Consider the following 18,658-nt stretch of genomic DNA (forward strand, 5'->3'; position numbering starts at 1 on the left):
CTGCAATATTGGTCACGAAAAGGAAGCGACTTAATGTCTCAGTTTGAAAATAATCAAGATCTTAAGCATTCGGCTTTAGCAATACGCAAAACACTTCGTGACGTATTAAATGTCATGAAATGAGCTACGTTGTTAAAGGGGCAGGTGAGAGCATAGTGGTTAAAACTACCACCTGTGGCTTGAAAGGTTGTAGGTTTGAATCCCACTTGCTGCTATAAGGTACTTATCCTAAATTGCTCTAGTAATACTTTAGAGAAAAGCATTGGCTAAATGAATAAATGTGAAGAGGGTGTCAATCAAGGCGGGAAACACTGTAATTTGCTTTCAATCACAGTTGATCGGTTTGAAGATGAAATATAACAAATGTGTAATGTGTTCCGTACGAGGAGCGGTAGATTGTGCCACGCGCGCCCCCTACAGTTCACAACAGCAGCACCATAAAGTCCGTGCGACGGAGTATTATAAGTACATGTGCTGTAGAAATATTGGCGGGAACACATTAGGTTTGAAGTATTGCGTCACCGCCACGCCTTTGCTTTATTCGTGAAACATCTGAAAACATTCTTTTGTGGTATACATTTTTTATTAAGTATGGTGGGCACACGCATCTTTGGCACTCCTTAGAAATGCACCGCGCACACTCAAGGCGTTTAATATTAAACACATGTACTGTATTCGTGTTTTCAGTGCTAATGCACTAAAACACAGAAGATGCCGTGGTTTTTCCAGCTACAGCAACGCAGGACAGACGAGTCGTCATGTGACGCGATGACGTCACGGGGAGCGCAGGGCGAGCAAAGCGCGCTTAAATTTGAAAGTTCCCCGGAAGTCGCGTTGCAGTTCGTCGAGGGGGGAGGTGTATTATGTGTTCCGAGACAATTTTGTTTTCATGTTTTACATCTCTTGGGGAAAGAAGTCCCTCAATTAGTTCCTGAAGATTCATAATTTCGGCTCATGGTTGTTACGTGAGTATGAGCAAAGTATTTCCCAGTTAGTTGTGTAGCGCGGAGACTTAGTTTGCCGTGAAGCGAGGGGTGAGCTAAGCTGACGAGAAGACAGACGGTGGAACTGGCTGCCTTGTTGTGAGCAGTGTCTCGCGCCGCGCTGACCTGGGACGAGTCTCGCGACGGGACGTGAAGTGGGAGGAACCGTTGGGCCCGCTGCGCCTCTGCGAGTTTCGGCTCCCCGCGTCTCACGCGTTCTGTCTGTGTTTTGTGTCACTGTTTTGCTTGCAGTCGGTAGGAAACGATGCTGAAATTCAAATTCGGAACCAGCCGTTCCGAGCTGTCCGCCGCGGAGCCCAACGTCGTCGTCGGCATCGCCGGCCGCTGTTCCCGCCTCCATTACCTTCTCCAGGTAAAATGAATAAATGAATAACATGTAAATATACAGTCGCCAGTCAGTGTGTCCGCCTTTTATTACTTTTTAAAAGTCTCTTTTATAATAATGACTTTTTTCTATTGTCAAATCAAGAAGGGTCTGAAAACTCACGTTTTCCGGAATCACTCTGGTCTTTGCCCAGAGTGCAGAGATCTCTCTCAGTTCATGGTGTAAATATGTATGTATCTTAAGTTTATGATCAGCCTTTACACAGCCGCTACTTTATTACATAAAGTTTATGTAATGTATGTGTACCTATAAAAACAAAATTTGTAGGAAGCAGGTTATCAGGATTCATCCTGCGTTTTGTGCACCTACTCGAGAGATGAACATGATCGGTGCATCATCAAGTCAGTGGAAAGAAACAAACTAGGTTTGCTTAAGATTCACATGATGTCTGCAGCTGCTATGTCTCTGTAATAATGAATATGTTGTATTTTCGCTGAAATGTACGTTGCTTTGGAGAGAAAACGTCTGCTAAGTTAAATGTAAATCATTTTTCTTGCAAGAATGCAGAGATCATGAAGGCATGTTGGTCTCCAGTCATCCACAATATTTTGTTTCAATCAGTCTTAACTAAAATAGATGACATTTATTCTGTGCTTTTCTCCAAGCTAAGCGACTTACAGTGTAAAGCTACCCACAGTTACTTAGCCATTTATACAGCTGGGAAATTTTACCGGAGCAATTAAGGGTAAGTACCTTGCTCAAAGGTACTACTGCTGGAGGTGGGATTCAAACCTGCCACCTTTGGATCCAAAGGCTGCAGCTCTAACCCCTATGAAATATCTGTACCTCTCTGGGTGGAGATCCTGCTTCACCATGAATATACTTTGAGTACATTAGTTTCTGTGTTTTTAGTCTCCAAATACACCTGCTAACCCTGCCTCACCCCAGACCACATGTGTAAACACCTGCTTGGCTCTCCTCCCCCCACCCCAGGGCAGGGGCAGTCTCAATGCACAGGTGACAGGGGGTGTGGTGACACGGGAGAGCCTGCTGGATGCCCTGGTCCTACTCTACCAGGAGTGCAGCTCTCCAGAACTCATGAAGATGAAGCATATTGCCAAATTTGTCAACAAGGGTAAGGCACCTTTTCCAGTCTGCAGCATGTTGTCTAAGATTCCTCCAGTTAGTGCTTTCATTAATTGTCTATAATTAATAATTGTCTATAAATAATAATAATATATATAAATAATAATAATTTCCCTTGTGGGATCAATAAAGTATATCTATCTATCTATATGTCTTGTATATGTCTGTATGTAAATGAATACATTTCATGTAAATATGTATTGGCTTTCTTTAGCCGTTTATGCACGGAAGGAAATTAATGAGCTCTTGATTAAACTGGTGAGACAGGCAGACTGCATACGTTTAGTTCCTTCTGTTCAGGTACTTGTGCATCTGCATGTCTCTCTTACTGTGAATTTGTTCATGTTTACCATCACCGCATGCCTTCCTGCCCATGCGTGTCAGTGGATTTTTGTGTGCGAATTGACACTGTATTCCAGAGACGTCAGTTGCATGGCAGAAGACATTATAATCTAGACACTTGAGAGTATTTTTGTATCTCAGCCTCACTCATCTTGGCAAAAATAAATGGATGAAATTAGTCATCTGTTTTACTGTGGGGTGTAGTAAATGTCTGGTGTGTGAAGTGTCTTTCTCTGATGCTCAGTCTCAGAGGCGGTGTTGGAGCTGCAGGAGTTGCAACCTGGTCCAAAGGACTTTGAGCCATGCAGTCTGGTTGGGCGTGGACGCTTTGCTGAAGTGCATTTAGTGAGGGAACGCACCACTGGAGACATGTATGCCATGAAGACCATGGACAAGTCTTGCCTGCGTTCCATGGAAAATGTGAGCCACATCCACAGTAATTTGGAGAATTTCCTTTATACATGCATTACATTGGAGGTGATAAAGGGGAAAGTTAGAAGTGTCCATTAGCTCCTCGTTAACCTATAAACTATAGTGAAATTTGCAAAAACCCAGGTAAAAAAGCACTCAGATATGACTGCCTGAGAAAATCATTTGACTGCCATGTTTATCAGTTTAATAATTTCTTAATTATGTTGGCATCACATGCATATTTTCTTCTGTATTATCACTAGTCTTGAAGGCCACAACTGAAGATTAAATTGAATTATCAGTCCCTTTACTTTTTTAAAGTGACTTCTTGTTGCTTTTCCTTGGTAGAAAATTGTAAAGAAAATACAATTTATAATCTTCCTTGTTTTTACAAAGGAAATGCATTCCTGAGAAATTCTTTGCAGTGCAGACTCTCATAAACTGAAGATGTAATTACCATAAGTTTAATTCTAAAAACTTATCTTCCTGAGTCCCAAAAGTGATACCCATTTATGGTAAAATGCTGTATCACCATATTCCATTTAAACGAACACAGTTATCTCAGTAGTTGAATTCTCATAACCTGAACAGGTGAATCTTGCAGTAGGACTGAATTTTTTTCCCTATATTGCATAGAGTTGTAATGTCTAATGTTGTTTCAGTAGTGTTAATGTACAGTAGTACTGTAATGTTAGTGTTAAAATAATATCTTAATGAAGCTGTAAGACAAGTTTCTGAACGAATATTCTTGTGACGAGTGGCTGACAAGTTACTCTGTTCGTTCACTTTTGTTTGTTTTGCAGGTTGCATTTTTTGAAGAGGAGCGGGGGATACTTGCCCTCAATTCCACTCTTTGGATCCCGCAATTGCAATATGCTTTTCAGGACAAACACAAAGTGTATCTGGTGAGTATCTGGCAATGTCTGATGCCATCTGGACTGGTATTGTTTCATATTGCATATGACCTGAAACATATCTGGAGTAAGTGTTTACTAAAAAGCATAGTATTTCTGTCGTTTTAAACTGATTGCTGTCAGAGTCTTAAACTGTCTTATTGATAGTAATCATTTATCAACTAAGAATGACACCAGATGCACACTTTATTACCCATCATTGGGAGTCTTTCCTATAGATCTGTATGGCAGCAGTGGCGTTAGCTTGGCTGTCACTTAGAAATACTAAAATGCTAATTTAGTATATTAAGGAAGTAGGTGCATTCCGAAGTCTGCCTGCGTATATATGCATATCGGTGTGCTTGTTGGGTGATTACTGTGTTCTCAGGTGTGCTAATGCTTACTGATCAGCAGTGAATGCTGCTCCAAATACCATGGATTTTTTCAGGCAGAGATTTCACCGGTTGTCTGCTGCTGAGTTGTGCTCCTTTCATATAAATGAGTTTGTTGTCTGGAGCTATGCAAGAACTGCTGTTCCACTCATTTGATGAGCATGATGACTTGACAACCGTACTGTTGAGCCCCCCCCCCGTTACATAAACTCTGCTGTACAGAAAATTTTCCTTTTTCCTGTTGAAGAGGCCACTGTGTCCATCCAGTTTTTGGTCCATAACCCATATTGTTTTGTCAGATTTACATAATGTTTCTGTGTATGTACACATGCATTAGCACATGTCACATGCTGAACACAGACAACAGGTTGACTTCTACCCATAAAACTATGCAAATCTCTTGTATAGAAAATATTTTTTCTTAAAAAAAAAAAAACAAAATCTTGACCAACTGTTTTGTCATTGCGGGTCATGCTGCCGCCTGCACCTGGGCTGTTTGGGCATAGGTTCACATTCAGCTCAGTCTGTGTGGTGTTTGTGTGTTATGTGTCTACTTGGGTTTCTGCTGGGGGCTCTGGTTTCCTCCCACAGTTCAAAGACATAGTTTGAACAAATTGGTGACGCTAAATATTTTGTGTGAGTGTTTCTGGCTACCCTGTAATGGACTGGGATACTGTTGAGGGTGTACCCACCCAAACCTTGCACCCACTGATTCTGTGATAGACTATGGACTGCCATAGTCCAGACCAGAACAAGTGGTTAACACAAGTGAGAGAGAGAGTTTTTCATTGATTCTCCCTCCTTTGTGACAATGCAGTTCAGTTGATAGAGTAGAAGAGTGACATCAGTAGCAGCATTTGCCTGTTGCTTATCTACTGTTCTTAGATGCTATTTGATGTTAAGTAGTGTTTTCCGAGCAACAGCCAGTCAGCAGTTGGTTTATTCAAGCGAGCATCATATTCCAAACCACAGGACATTGTTTTGGGGTATCAATGAAACGTTAATTGTCCGAGTGGTGTATTGCCTGTGGGTAGAAGCTGTATAACTGCAGCATCCCATGTTGTCCATTTGTCATCGTCTTTCCATTAGTTTTTAATTATAGTTGCAGTCTACACTGCTTATGTTTTGTGTTCATTTGTTATAAATTATATGTTGCCCATGGATAATAAATTACACACATATTATGATGTATAGCTTAAGTATTTCATTAACCACAGGGGTCTTGTTATCTTTTGAGTTGACCACTTACTATGTGTGTTTGGTGTGTTTAATATGGCACCCAAAAGACATTAAGTAGTTGCAAGGAAATGAAGCCCTTCTTTCTGGTAAAACGCTATAGCAAATTGAAAAAGGAGGGGGGATAGTGTGTGTGCCTCATTACTGCAAAGCATCTCTGCCTGTCCTCACAGCCCTCCACCCCTCCACATTTAGCTGCGGAAGCACACGGTATCAGTGCCTGCCCAAGCATTTGGCTCACAGGGCCCACGATGCCTTGTTGCTAGGAGACACCGCCAGAGCGGTGCCGTGTGAGCTGCAGCAGCTCAGGCTCAGTCCCCTCGTCGATACTTGTAATGTGACTTGCCTTACTTACTTGCAGACACATCCAAGTTCTGTTTGCGTTGCTTTTGCCTGCCACCAAAGGGTCAGCTGTAATGTGGACGTGTCGTGCTCTGCTGTTTTAGTTGTTGCAAACCTAAATGCCAAGGAAAGTTGCTACTTTACATACTTGTTTACCAAAATCGAGTTCCCTCAATTCATCCCCAGATATTGCGTTTATTTAATTCTTTTTAATGGTTCATAATAAATATTTTTGTTGTATCTGTACTTTTTCAGACCTGTCAGTATTGTTATTTTTCAGTAGAACTTTATTTGCAAAAATTTTCTTTTATGGTACCCCACCCCGGTAGCCAATTTCACATTCTGTCTTCAGTGTTGCTCTGACAAAGTTTAAAATGACCTGGTATTTATCCTGTGCATACAGAAGGGATTCTCTCAGTGGGTGTCTTGTGTTGTGATATCATTACTTGTATGAATGCAAATCCGTCCACAGTGCATACCCTGGTCATCTGTGCACGTGTGCCTGTACAGGTTATGGAGTACCTCCCTGGAGGGGACTTGATGGCCTTGATGAACCGCTATGAGGACCACTTTGATGAGTCCATGGCCCAGTTCTACCTGTCGGAATTGGTGCAGGCTATTCACACTGTGCATCAGATGGGATTTGTCCACAGGTGAGTACTCCGAGACATTGACACACATTTGGGTGCTGAGTCTTTTTTCCAAAAAAAAAAAAAAAAACAAAACTTTTTTTATTCATTATTTTTTATCAAATATATCAAAACATCACAACACAAAAACCAACACATCCACAACTATGTACAAAATAATCTCACAAAATAAGAGGGGGGGGGGGGAAAACCTCTCCTTGTACGTAGTAGTGTCAGCATCCCCTCATGCTATATGCCCATTTTAGTTTTCAAGAATTAATAAAGTTCTACTGTAACCAGTAATAGGAGTCTGTAACTGTAGCCATTACTTCAAAATAGTGTTTTGAACAAATTTTGAAATTGAAAAATCTCAGTATCTCTGGTTGCTATTTTACAGGCTCCAACTGAACCTGAAATTCTAACTTGAATTGTTATAAGTTGACTGAATGTGTTGCTACTGTCACTCGGTTGCCTTTGCATTCCAGTAACGGGTTACTAATGTAGTGGGTTTCAGTTTGAGTTGTTGGCTGTGATGGATTTGATGTAGTGAAGTCTTTGTAAACTGTTAGGCAAAGCCTTTAAAGCCTTCCTCTGTGATTCACATCCCATAAACCCCCATCAGTGGTTCTGAGGGTCTCAGAGGGAAGTTAAAATGAAGTATTGATTCGTAACTCCGTCTTTCACATGTTCGTCTTGCTCCTGTGGCAGGGATGTCAAACCAGAGAATGTCCTGATCGATCGAACTGGACACATCAAACTAGCAGACTTTGGTTCAGCAGCCAAACTCACAGCCAGTAAAAAGGTAAAGGAGGAGGACAGACCAGAGACTTGCAGAAAAAAGTAACACAAACCCAGGAACTGCTTCATGGGTTTACAAAATTGTGATTTTTGGAAGCCTCTTTAGTTGTAACACTGCAGCTCTTACTGATGTTGGTGATATGTTATGTTGAAGAAGTTAATGGTCATCAAAACTACATTGTATCAGGTCTCCACCTCCCAGTTACCTGTGGGAACACAGGACTTCCTGGCACCTGAGGTCCTGGCTGCACTGAGTGGTGGAGTGCAAGCTGCATATGGGGTGGAGTGTGACTGGTGGTCTCTGGGTGTCATAGCCTATGAGATGATCTACATGAAGTCTCCCTTCACTGAAGGTACCTCTACCAAGACTGTGAACAATATCATGAACTTTCAGGTAAGAGTATAAAGGTGACAATGCCTGTATGTTTTAGCTCTGTTGTATATTTAAAGTGAATTGTAAAGCCAAGGATTTTACAAATTGCTTAATTTTCTTAAGATGAGTATTGCTAGAATTCAGTCTTTAATCAGCTTTTACCAAAATGTGAAGTTTCATCCTCAAGTTTCCAAGTGAAGTTCAAGAATGTTTTGATTAGTCAGTCTTGTATTCATTGGTTTTGGCACTTAGGATGAATACATTATTTTAAGATACTGCAGCAGTGTCAGCCTTTAACCTGTTATATCTATAATAGTTTATAATAAGCAAATTAACTGAACAGATACCTGCAACCCAAGTTGCATTTTCAGTTTGCTGTTCACTCAATGCACATTGATAGTGTATGGAAAAAAGTGAAATACTCTGTTGTTGTAAAAGTGTTCAGTGTTAATTCTTGCACAGCACAAAACTGCCTTGAGGTTCTTGTTGCTGATGCCAAACAAACTATCGACTGCCTCGGGTTCCAGTCTCAAGGGGTAATCGTGCTGAAGTCTGTTAGAAGCACAGCCTTGAAACTCTTCATTTGCTTTGCATTAATTTTTGACAATTGAATGAGGGGGTTTCAGGTACAGAATGGTTAAAATTCACCCTAGTCACAGATGTGGGGAGATGGAGACCTGATGCAGGGACTTGTGTTCAGCTGTCCATCTTCTTTCAGCGCTACCTGAAGTTCCCACAGGAGGCCAAGGCAAGCAAGAATTTTGTGGATCTGGTGCAGAGCTTGCTCTGTGCTGTGTGTGACCGGCTTGGGTACGAGGATCTTCGCTGTCACCCCTTCTTCTCCTCCGTGGACTGGAGCAACCTACGGCAAGGTGTGTATCATTAGGGCCTTTGCAGGTATAGAGTGACAAGTGGTCAGGTGCTGTTTGCCGTAGGCCTTTTTTCAGCCATTTAGTACCTTGAGATTGTTCTGCTCCAGCCTTGATGTTGTGGTAACATGAGCTGAGCAAGTAGGATAAATAACTTTTGAGAAAAGCTAAATTATCTAATGTGGAGGTACAGATAAATGTCACTTGAACCACCACCCCCTGCTTATTGCCTTTGTATCCTGACAGTCTTCTCTCCCTCGCATCCGTTTTTCAGCAGCGGCTCTGTCTGCTGCCATCGTCTAACAATGATCTTTACTGCAGACATATCTCATGTGGTGTCATCGGTGTCGCTACATTCCTATTGTGTTTTTATACTTACAAAATGCAGAGGGTAGTTTCCTGTTCCTTGTGTTTGGATGCGTGTCATGGAATAGATGTGCAGATTAACACTGCAGCTCAAGTTAAACAAAAAGGGTCAGAACAAAGCAGATAAGTCTTCACAACACAGTCTTCTGGTTGCATCTCCATATTAGCACAGTACACACTAGCAGAGGCCAGCACGGGGAAAGACGTACGCATTCATGCAATGCAGCATATGCACAATAGAATTTCATGCTTTTTTTTTTTTTTTTTGTGGAAATTTAAGTCCCGGTTTGGAGAAAGGTTAATTTTTCTACCGACTGGCTTAGTATTACGTCCAGGTGACCTACTGACTGCTCTAGCAGAACACCCCCCCACCACCCTCATTTATTTGGCAGCTTGGTTTTTGCAGATAATGAGATTACCCATAAGAGCCAACAGAGTGCTCCATTCCTCTGGAGAGGAAGGAGGGGTGCAGGCGGGCGATGGATGATGCAGGCTTGTGAGCAGCGTAGATAGCCTTGCATGTGTTGTCTGCTTATCTGTGATCTGAGACGATGTAGCTGAAAATCTGAGCCAAAAGTTTTGTATTAAGATTTTTAATGTCTGTTAAATAATGAAATGGATTAGTCACCCAAAAGTGACATCAGTGAGTGGAGCAAAACTTCCAAAAAAATCTCATACTGGTTCACTGCCTTGAAACAGGCACTGCAGAATATGAGACCCTTAAGCTGTCTACTGAGAACAATTTAAACAGAATATTCTGGATTTCTTGGAATGGCTTATAAAATACTTACATGGATTACCTGCCTGCCTGCGATTAATTATAATGAACAAATCCCTGGTAGGGTGGTGCGGTGACACAGCCAATAGCGCTGCTGCCTCTCAACTCTTGGGCTGCGAGTTTGGATAGTTAAACCCATTTGTGTGTAGTTTCTATGGTCTCCCAGTATTTGTGTGGTTTTTTTTTCTTCAGGTGCTCCAGTTTACTTCTGGAGTCTAAAGATGGGTTTCAGGTGATTTTTAAAAACTGTAATATAATGCGTGTATATATGTATGAAGGAAAGAGTGTTGGACTGACCTCCCAACCAGGATGTACTCTACCTCTGGCCCTATGCTTCCAGAATAGGCTCTGGACCACCATGCCCTGTCTATTAGAATAAGCATTTGAATTAAAGAATGAGATACCTGTTACACTGTAGTGTCTTAATTACCTTCTTCACTTGATAAAATCTGTTGTGGGTGGAAAATCCAGGTCATATTCAGAATTTATAAAATCAGCATTTTATAAGTGAATACCATGAAGCAGCAAACCCTATAGGATTAAAAAAAAAAAAAAAAAAAGGCTTCAGTCTCAACCTAGGGCCTCACCACAGGTACTCGGCCGTCTATGACACACAGCCCTTGAGACCATTGTGTGCTGGAGACAGGACAAAGACAGGAGAGTGTAAAACGAGCTGTTCAGCTTGTTAAAAATGTCACTTGTGCTACCTGTTCTGTTTAAACCAGCTTTTGTTTTGGCTTCCAAGTCCTTGCTTTCATTTCTTGAGATGCAGTATGGATACTGTGGTCTTCTCTGGTGATCTCCAGAACTCCGTATTTTCAAAAAGTAACCAGTTACTGGCGCTGCTCAGGAAAATGTTGTAAAATGCTATCGTTAGTCTTTATTAGGTAAAAAATGTAAAATATATTTCTACATTATAATGCTTTCAGGCCAAGAGTGGTTTTAATTAAATGTAGTCTTAATGTCACCAGCTTGAATATAACACTAATATCTTACGACCGTTTTGTTGTAACGTATTCTCTGTTGAGGTAATAGTAAAGGTTATTGATGGCCTCACTGAATGCCTTTCATGTAATTTAAGGGGTTAGGGGCACCAGGAAAGGATGACTTAGGATTCCTGCTGGGTGGTGAGTTACCATTTGCAGAATTGCAGGTCTTTGGACTATGCTATTCTTGGCACTTAATGTGTTGTCAGCCATCTGCAGGTCCTTTATTCTGTAAACCCATTTAGAGAGCTTTATTACTCCTTTCTTCAGCCTCTAATGGTAAATATCATCTCTAAGCTCCATAGGAGCCATCTTGGAATGAATGTCCTAGTGCTGATAGCTGTACAACAAGGTAGAGAAACCCTTCAGAACAGAGAGGTCACTTTTTATACACCCCTTCCTCATGACTGATCAACAGGCAAGTGGTGTCTTTCGTTGCTCATGTTGTGTGTTTTGGCTCTAGTAACACCCTGGTGATTTGTGTTGTTGGTTTCGTTCGCGCACTCTTCCTCTTCTTAATGACCAAATCTAATGGCAGCTTTTAATTCCAGCGCCTGGAGAAATGTCAGTTGATTTTAACAAGGAAGGAATGCAGCCTGTGTCTGGGTAGGTTGGTTAGGGAGTCTGCATGCGTCATGCGCTTGTGGCAGACGAAAGGCAAACGCCATGACTCAAAACTGATGTCAGGTGGTCGAGGAAATCGCGGTTTCAGGAAGCGGCGAGTGGGTTCTCAATGGCGAAAGGGTTAAAATGTGTCCGTGCAGTATGCAGAGAGCACGTTGGGCTCTGCCGGTGAGTCAGGCTGCATGTGCGCCTGTGATTAGCTGGAGCTGCTGCAGAGAGAGAGAGGCGGGGGAGAGAGGGAGGGAGAGAGAGGGAGAAAGAGAGGGTGGGTATCTCCAGCTCTAGCGCTTCACTTTGTATGGGTTACTGCACTAGAATCTCATTGCGCTTTCCCTCTCTCTCACTTGCTCAGAATCTTTGTCCCGCCCCTCTCTCACAGGCTCATGCTGTCTTCCCGTCATTAACTGCCATTCTCTCTCCATCTCTCTCGGTCTGTATTTCCTCCACAAGCCCTTCCTCCGTTTGTCCCCACACTCTGCGGTGAAGATGACACCTCCAATTTTGAGGAGCCCGAGACCCCTCCTCCCAGCACGACGGCTGCCCTGCGTGACCCCCAGCGAGTGGGCTTCCAGGGCCTTGACCTGCCCTTTCTAGGGTGGTTCTTCAGCAGGCCACTGACAGCTTTGGCCAGGGCTGAGTAAGTACAACTGGGGCTCTCCTGCACCTGTCTAGCAACATTCCAAGTGTTGGCTGGTGCACGGTACTTTGGGCATCGCGGGCTGCATCACCACACTGGTCACATCCTGAAGATGCAAAGGAGCTGCATGGCCATGGATTCTGTCTCCTAGGAGGTCACGTTCTTTTCAGCTCTGATCGATTTATAGCCTTCCGAGTGATTGATTGATGGTGGGTTTTTTTGGAGATGTCTGTCAGTACTCCCTTTTCTGCTTAAAGATGAATCATTATTAATGTCACGTTGTCAGTCCTAGGCAGTTAACGGTATTGTTTTTTTTCCAGTAAATTTTAAGTTGCGTCTGCTTGGATCAGGGGCAGTGATTCGAGTGGTGATTGCACTGACTCTGATCCCATTTCTCTCCATCAGGATTAAAAGAAACCACTTTGCTTTTTTTCTCTATGCATGTATTCAACTGGTCATCTCACGTCTGTCCCCTCTTCGGCAGGTGTTTCGTGTCCCTGCTGCCCGGTCTGCTGGAGAGAGTGCGTTGGGGACGGGGGGTCGTCGATGAGCAAAGCTCAGAATTAATCACTATAAAAGACATGCGTCAAAAGATTAGTTTCAGTAGAGAACGATCCCAGATTGTGGGAAAGAATGTATTGCCATGGTAACCAGCGTGCCCCCCAACCCCCCACCACGATCTGTTGTGTCTTCTTTTTTTTTCCTCTCTCTCCCCTTTCATTAGACTCAGGTGAAAAGGAGAGACATTCCTGGTTTTAGCTCACACTGGTGGTGAAAAGATCTGAAATGATTTCTCAGAACGCTTTCCCTCCAGTGGTGCGCTTCTCTTGCACTGCATTTAGGTGAATTACATGAGCCAGGATTGATGATACGAGTAACAGTGTGTGTTAAATATGTATTAACACCACAGCAGAAAAATTACATTTGTAAAGGCAGCCCATATGGCTTTTTTTTTTTTTTTTTTTGGGGCATGTGTTTGTGCTGCTCAATTGGAGATGGTGATTGTTTTATTTAGAAGTCTCATGCTCTGTATGGAAGTGGCTGATTGTCACTGTGAGATGTCATGTCCTGTGGGAGATGTGAATGTATCTGGAGGGAGATTATGTTCCTTTGAACATGAGACTTGTGGGGTGTCTGTCTCAAGTGCCTGATTCAGGCTGTGATGTTTTCCTGCGAAAGGCGTTTGCAGCATTGTCGGGGGGAAGTGCTCGCCGCATGTAAATGCAATTGTTTGTCTGCTGTTTGACACTCCTGCTTATAAATGTGTCACCCCCCCCCCCCCCCCCCCCCGTGCATTGCTTCATACACCTCCATGGTTACAAGGGTCAGGATAATTGAGTATTGATTTTAAACATCAGTCTGTGGGCTTGTGTGTGTGTGTGTGTGTGTGTGTGTGTGCTTAGCATGTACAGTGCTGTTTCGGAACAATATGTCTTTTTTTAGCCTGTCAGGAAGAATGAGTTCATCTCTTAACACTTGATTTCCAGGTTTCAGAAAATGAAAAATGTCTTTAGGAAGCATGGGGGCAGTGTTTAACCAAGCTTCTGCAGTCAGCCAGGTACTGTTTGCAGGACCCTTTTGTTACCAGGGGAGAGAACCTGCAATATCAGGGTCTGTATCGTGAGGCTCTCTCCAGAATCTTCTACTACTTCTGCTGCTGCTTTCATTCATCAATTCCTAAGACTCCCAGTCCTACCAGGATTGCGCTAAAGATGACTATAAAAGTCAGTCCAACAGGTTTGTGTGCCCACGACAGCCTCCCACTCGGTCGTATGCTGACATCACCATGTTGCACCTGGGAAAAGAACCCCCTGTGAGCCTCTTCTGCTAGCAGGCTGAATCATTGGCAGTCTCATTAATAAAACCCAAATACATAACTCAATTTCCCATTTCATTTTCTCCCTATTCTTGGCTCATTTTAGTATTTCTCATTTCCCTCTCAGCCTCTGCTATCTGACAGGCAAAGTGGTGTCTCAGCACTAAGCAGAGAGCATTTGTTTTGCCCTGGGTTTTGGTAAAATTTCAAACTTTGACATGCACTTTACACACCCTCAGCATGTGTGATGCAACATCCTGCTGGAAATCCCAAGGCAACAGCTCAGGCTCAGTTCAGGCTTCTGTAAGGGACGAGGATACCGATGAAGCTTGGCTGCTATAGAACTCCTGGCTCTGACTACCGATCAGCATAGATACACAGACTGAACAATGTACACTGACCAGCCCAAGGGATGAGGGAGATCCAAAAACACATGTCTACATTAATTTCACCAATACTTGTTCGTGTTAATAGGAGCACAGTATCTGAAGTTCATAGTGTTTGGCTATTCGCTGGTGGCGTTTCACAGTCCTTTATTTGAGTAATAAAGGAACATTTAAGAGGATGTTGTCAGGAAATTATACTGTAGTTTTTGATTGACAACATTTAATAAGCAAAATTTAAAATCAGGAAACTCATTGCCTTAACTGTTTTCTGGGGGTAATATTTGTTCAAAGCAGGGCTAATTGCATTTTACAAGGAGGGAGACATACTTTGAACCAAGGATATATGTAAAGTTTATCATAATTAAACACACACTCTGACTGAAACCGCTCGTCCCAAGTAGGTTTGCGGCGAACGGGAGCCCAACCCGGCAACGCAGAGCATAAGGCTGGAGGGGGAGGACACACCCTGAATGAGATGCCAATCCATCGTAAGGCACCCCAAGCAGGACTCGAACCCCAGACCCACCAGAGAGCAGGCCCTGGCCAAACCCGCTGTACCCCTCATAATTAAATATTCAGTGGTAATTAAAACATGAGTATGCAACAATATTTCTTAAACTTTTCATTTTATAACCATAACTGGTTTCAACAAGCAGGTGGCTCAGTGCTTTGATTACTCTTCAGACTGCCTTTTACAAAAGAGCTTATATTCATACAGGGTGCAGATATTAACACCTATTGTTTGATAGTTATATGCCAAAACAGGTTTTGTTTTTGATTTTTGCAAAGGCTACCTTTCAGTTAAGACTTTGCCCTTCTGGTATTGTATGTTCATGAATGATTGGTCTGTTCATTCAGCATATCGTTTAGGTAACTGGAGTAGAGTTTTCATGGAGGAGCTGCGTGTTGGTTGAAATGTGTGGGATGGAACCTGACGGAAATAGATGGGCTAAATAGGGATAAAGCACATGTAGGAAGAGGTTGTATTCAGTTCTCAATCTGCCATGTTTCTTTTCTCAGTAAAATGTTGTTTTTTTTTTTTTTTGTTTTTTTTTTTAATTTTTTTTTTTTTTTTTTTCCAATGACGCAAATATTTTCAAGGTCGTTTGTGGTATGTTTATTTTTTTCAGTTTTTGTGGCATCCCCTTAACTTTGAACCATTTATTTTTGTTCCTCTTGCTTTCATCTTTGGTTAGTTTAGCTTTAGGTTCTCCTTTAAGTTTTATGTATGTGGCTTTGTGTAGTAAAGAACATCTTTAGGTATTGGGCCATTGGTTCATGAAAGTAGACGGAACCTGAAATGTCAGCTGGGCTTTATTTTTCTGCCTCCAAATTCCTTTACAACAAAAAGTTTCCGGGGGGGGGAAACTTATGTCTGATTACTTGAGGTTATCTGGCTATGTAAGATGACAGCTGTACAGTTTAGCACAGTGATTCTGTTGCTTGTTTGGCTACATCTCTGTGATCCTTATTTGGATATGTAAACATCCTATTTGTGAGTACTAGTGGCTGGTGATTATTGCTCAGGCTTCATATTAGAAAACATGTTTTTATCACACCAAGTCTGAAAATCTATTTAAAAAAAAAAAAACAAATATCAAATTAGCTTCAGGGTTTTTTGGGCTGGCTTCATTAACTTCACAAATAGTTACTGAGTGACTGCAGATGATGAGATTATTTGACTTGACAGGCATGTAAATTTCCCCTTTTACATCTTATCAGTTTATTTGCAGTTTTTTTGTTGGCCTTTAGTTAAACATAGCAAAACACCTGCTCAAAAATGTCTTCTGTGTTTTTCAAAACGTATGTTCAAATTCAGTTGTCACTTTGCTTCCATGGTAGTTACCTCTGCGAGCTTTTTGCTGCAGCTAACAAGACAAACCACCTTTTCCTTGCTGGTATCTGATTGTTGTGAGAAATGCACAATTAATTGGTTTATCGTGGATGGCAATTGGCCTCACCAACTGGAACAGAGAAGATGATGCTAGAGTGGATGAGTCACCCTCAAACAAAAGGTGCAACGTTGTTAGAGCAAATCGAAGAATATCAAGTCTGCTCTGTTAGAGGTGTTTGTGTTTTTCTAACTTAATATCAGGGCTTGTTATGGCTTATAGACAGTGGTCTTTGTTCTTTTTTGTTGGCTAATGGTTTAGGTTTCTGGTTTATGTTCTGGTGGACCTACTCTACAAGAAAGGTACTTAAACTGAAACTGCTCTGGCCACATATACAGATGTGTATATGGGCAAGCTATAATCTGCCAGTTTCCGTAAGTGTTGGATAAGCCACTAAAATTAATTAGTAAAGCAGTGAAGTAGTGTCAATTTTCTGAAGCTGTCATGTGAACATCTCTTCCCCTTACTGGGGGCCTTTGGCCAAAAGGCCAGGTCCTTAATCAGATCTTTCATATTGCTCTAGTGCTCAGATGTAATGCAATGTGACACTTGTAAGGGAAACAAAGTTCATAATAGCAAAATATGTTAAAAATGCGAATTGAATAGGGCCTCACATTCTCAGTTTTCATTCACAAGTTGGTCTTTGCTGACAGCACAATTACATTGGGCAGCTGTGAAAGATTGGCATCTCTGTCTTCTTGGCATGGACTGGTCCTCCCACAGATCTGTTATCTACGGCATTGTTTTGATTCAGTTCAGTTTGGGCTATGAGAATTTCCTTCGTATCGCCGAGGTGCACCTGCTTTTTATTTCAGTTTTGCGGACACTTCAGACTAAGCCTCTCTTACACCACCGGGTCCCTTTGGAGCAGCAAAACTGAAATGTGACATTTTTTGGCTGCAACATCTTAATTAGCAGTTGTGGATTTTATACCAGGGAATAACCTGCTTCTGTTTCAGTGAGAAAAACAATCAATGAAAACTGAACACTGAGAAAATCAGGCTTTGGGATCAGCGATGCAGTTTCCCAGTGCATCCCTAGTAAAGATATGAACCATCATAAGGATTTTTCCATATTTCATTTTCATTCACAGAGAGCTTCTACTCCTCAAAGGAGAAAGAGCATTGTAAAACTAGGCATATGGAGACACTATGGCTAAAGGAAGCCTTCGGTTTTTATGCAAGAACCTGCTTATTTTTAAGAGACTGCATCTTGTTACAGAGATGCAAGTGATGCCCTCTGGTTCCTACTCGGCCATTATTTTCTTTACAGTATCATTTGCAGTTGATTCTCCACACAGTTGACGTACTATTGCGGTTTTATTTCCAACTTAGCCTGGAGGGTGCATCAGAGGTGAACACTGAGTATTGTGTGAGGAGGCAGGCTCTGCTTCCTTACAGCATTTTCCGAGATGCCGTCGCATACACTCAGTTCACCTCCAGGGCATCCTTTTAGAGGGTCAGTGTTGAGTAATTTCACAATGGAGGTTTTGCGGTGTCTGTATGTTCCAGTTTTGCTGTTCAATGCAGTGTTTGAATAGGATATTTATGCTTGAAAACAACTTGTGGGCTGTCAGTTATTTCGTGCAGTTATTTAATGTGATGCTTTTTTTCCCAGGAAGAAGCAGAAATGGCTTTCTTCGTCTCAGTCCATACAATCTTTAGTGAAAATTATTGCTCCTATTTCATTATGCATATGCCATTGCCACAGTTTTTGCATTTTTACTGCTTCTGTCAAATTGGTTTCAATCCTGCTACTGGTGTAGTACCCTTGAGCAAGGTAGTTACATTGAATTACTCCAGTATGAATAACCTGCATTGTGAATGAGTAAATCATTGTAAAGTTGATTATCTAACCTTGAAAGTTTCCTTGAACAAAGCCATCTGCTAAAAGAAGGTTAACAATAATCAGTACTTGAGATATGCTTCCACTATACATTTCAGTGCTGGCTTGCAGGCTCTTTATCACAACACTTTCTCAAGTTGGCATCCAATGGTGGGGGAGATTAGGGTCTGTGCTGGTATTGGTTGGCTGGCTTAGTGAAAATCTTCTTTTCGTTCTTTCCTGATAGCAGAGGGAGCTGAACTAGAGGGGTAAGACTACAGCTTTCATGAAGTTAAATTTTACAGTATATTTATTGGTCTGTCAGTTTTCATCTTTGCATTCAAGTCAGAAAAAAAGTTTAAGCACAGGAGAATCCCACAACTGACACCTTAAATTTCAATTATTTCCACCTTTATACCGTTCTGAAGATGGTTTTAAGATGATTCATCTGTACCTATTTTGCTTTAATCGTATCTTATCTAATCATCAAGTTCAGCATGTAGATTTTTAATCATATATGACATTGTTTAATACAAAATCCTCTTTTGCTTTTGTCTTGCAGGACTGCCTCAGACTAATTTAGACTGTA

General features: G+C 41.8%; 1 protein-coding gene across 2 annotated transcripts in view; it reads left to right on the forward strand.

Annotated features, from left to right (window-relative positions):
* The first annotated feature begins 845 nt into the window (after positions 1-845).
* Positions 846-18,658, forward strand: part of cita (citron rho-interacting serine/threonine kinase a) — a 57,922-nt gene continuing 40,109 nt past the window's right edge. For both annotated transcript variants that reach the window (XM_018748088.2, XM_029253139.1), the window contains exons 1-10: positions 846-965; positions 1,236-1,356; positions 2,323-2,464; positions 3,062-3,237; positions 4,032-4,133; positions 6,602-6,744; positions 7,429-7,522; positions 7,706-7,912; positions 8,610-8,763; positions 11,965-12,151. In XM_018748088.2, coding sequence (XP_018603604.2) covers positions 1,249-1,356; positions 2,323-2,464; positions 3,062-3,237; positions 4,032-4,133; positions 6,602-6,744; positions 7,429-7,522; positions 7,706-7,912; positions 8,610-8,763; positions 11,965-12,151 — 1,313 coding nt within the window. In that variant the 5' untranslated portion in view covers positions 846-965; positions 1,236-1,248. The remainder of the gene's footprint in view (positions 966-1,235; positions 1,357-2,322; positions 2,465-3,061; positions 3,238-4,031; positions 4,134-6,601; positions 6,745-7,428; positions 7,523-7,705; positions 7,913-8,609; positions 8,764-11,964; positions 12,152-18,658) is intronic.

Source organism: Scleropages formosus, chromosome 6 (assembly GCF_900964775.1).
Source record: "Scleropages formosus chromosome 6, fSclFor1.1, whole genome shotgun sequence".
Lineage (NCBI taxonomy): Eukaryota > Metazoa > Chordata > Actinopteri > Osteoglossiformes > Osteoglossidae > Scleropages > Scleropages formosus.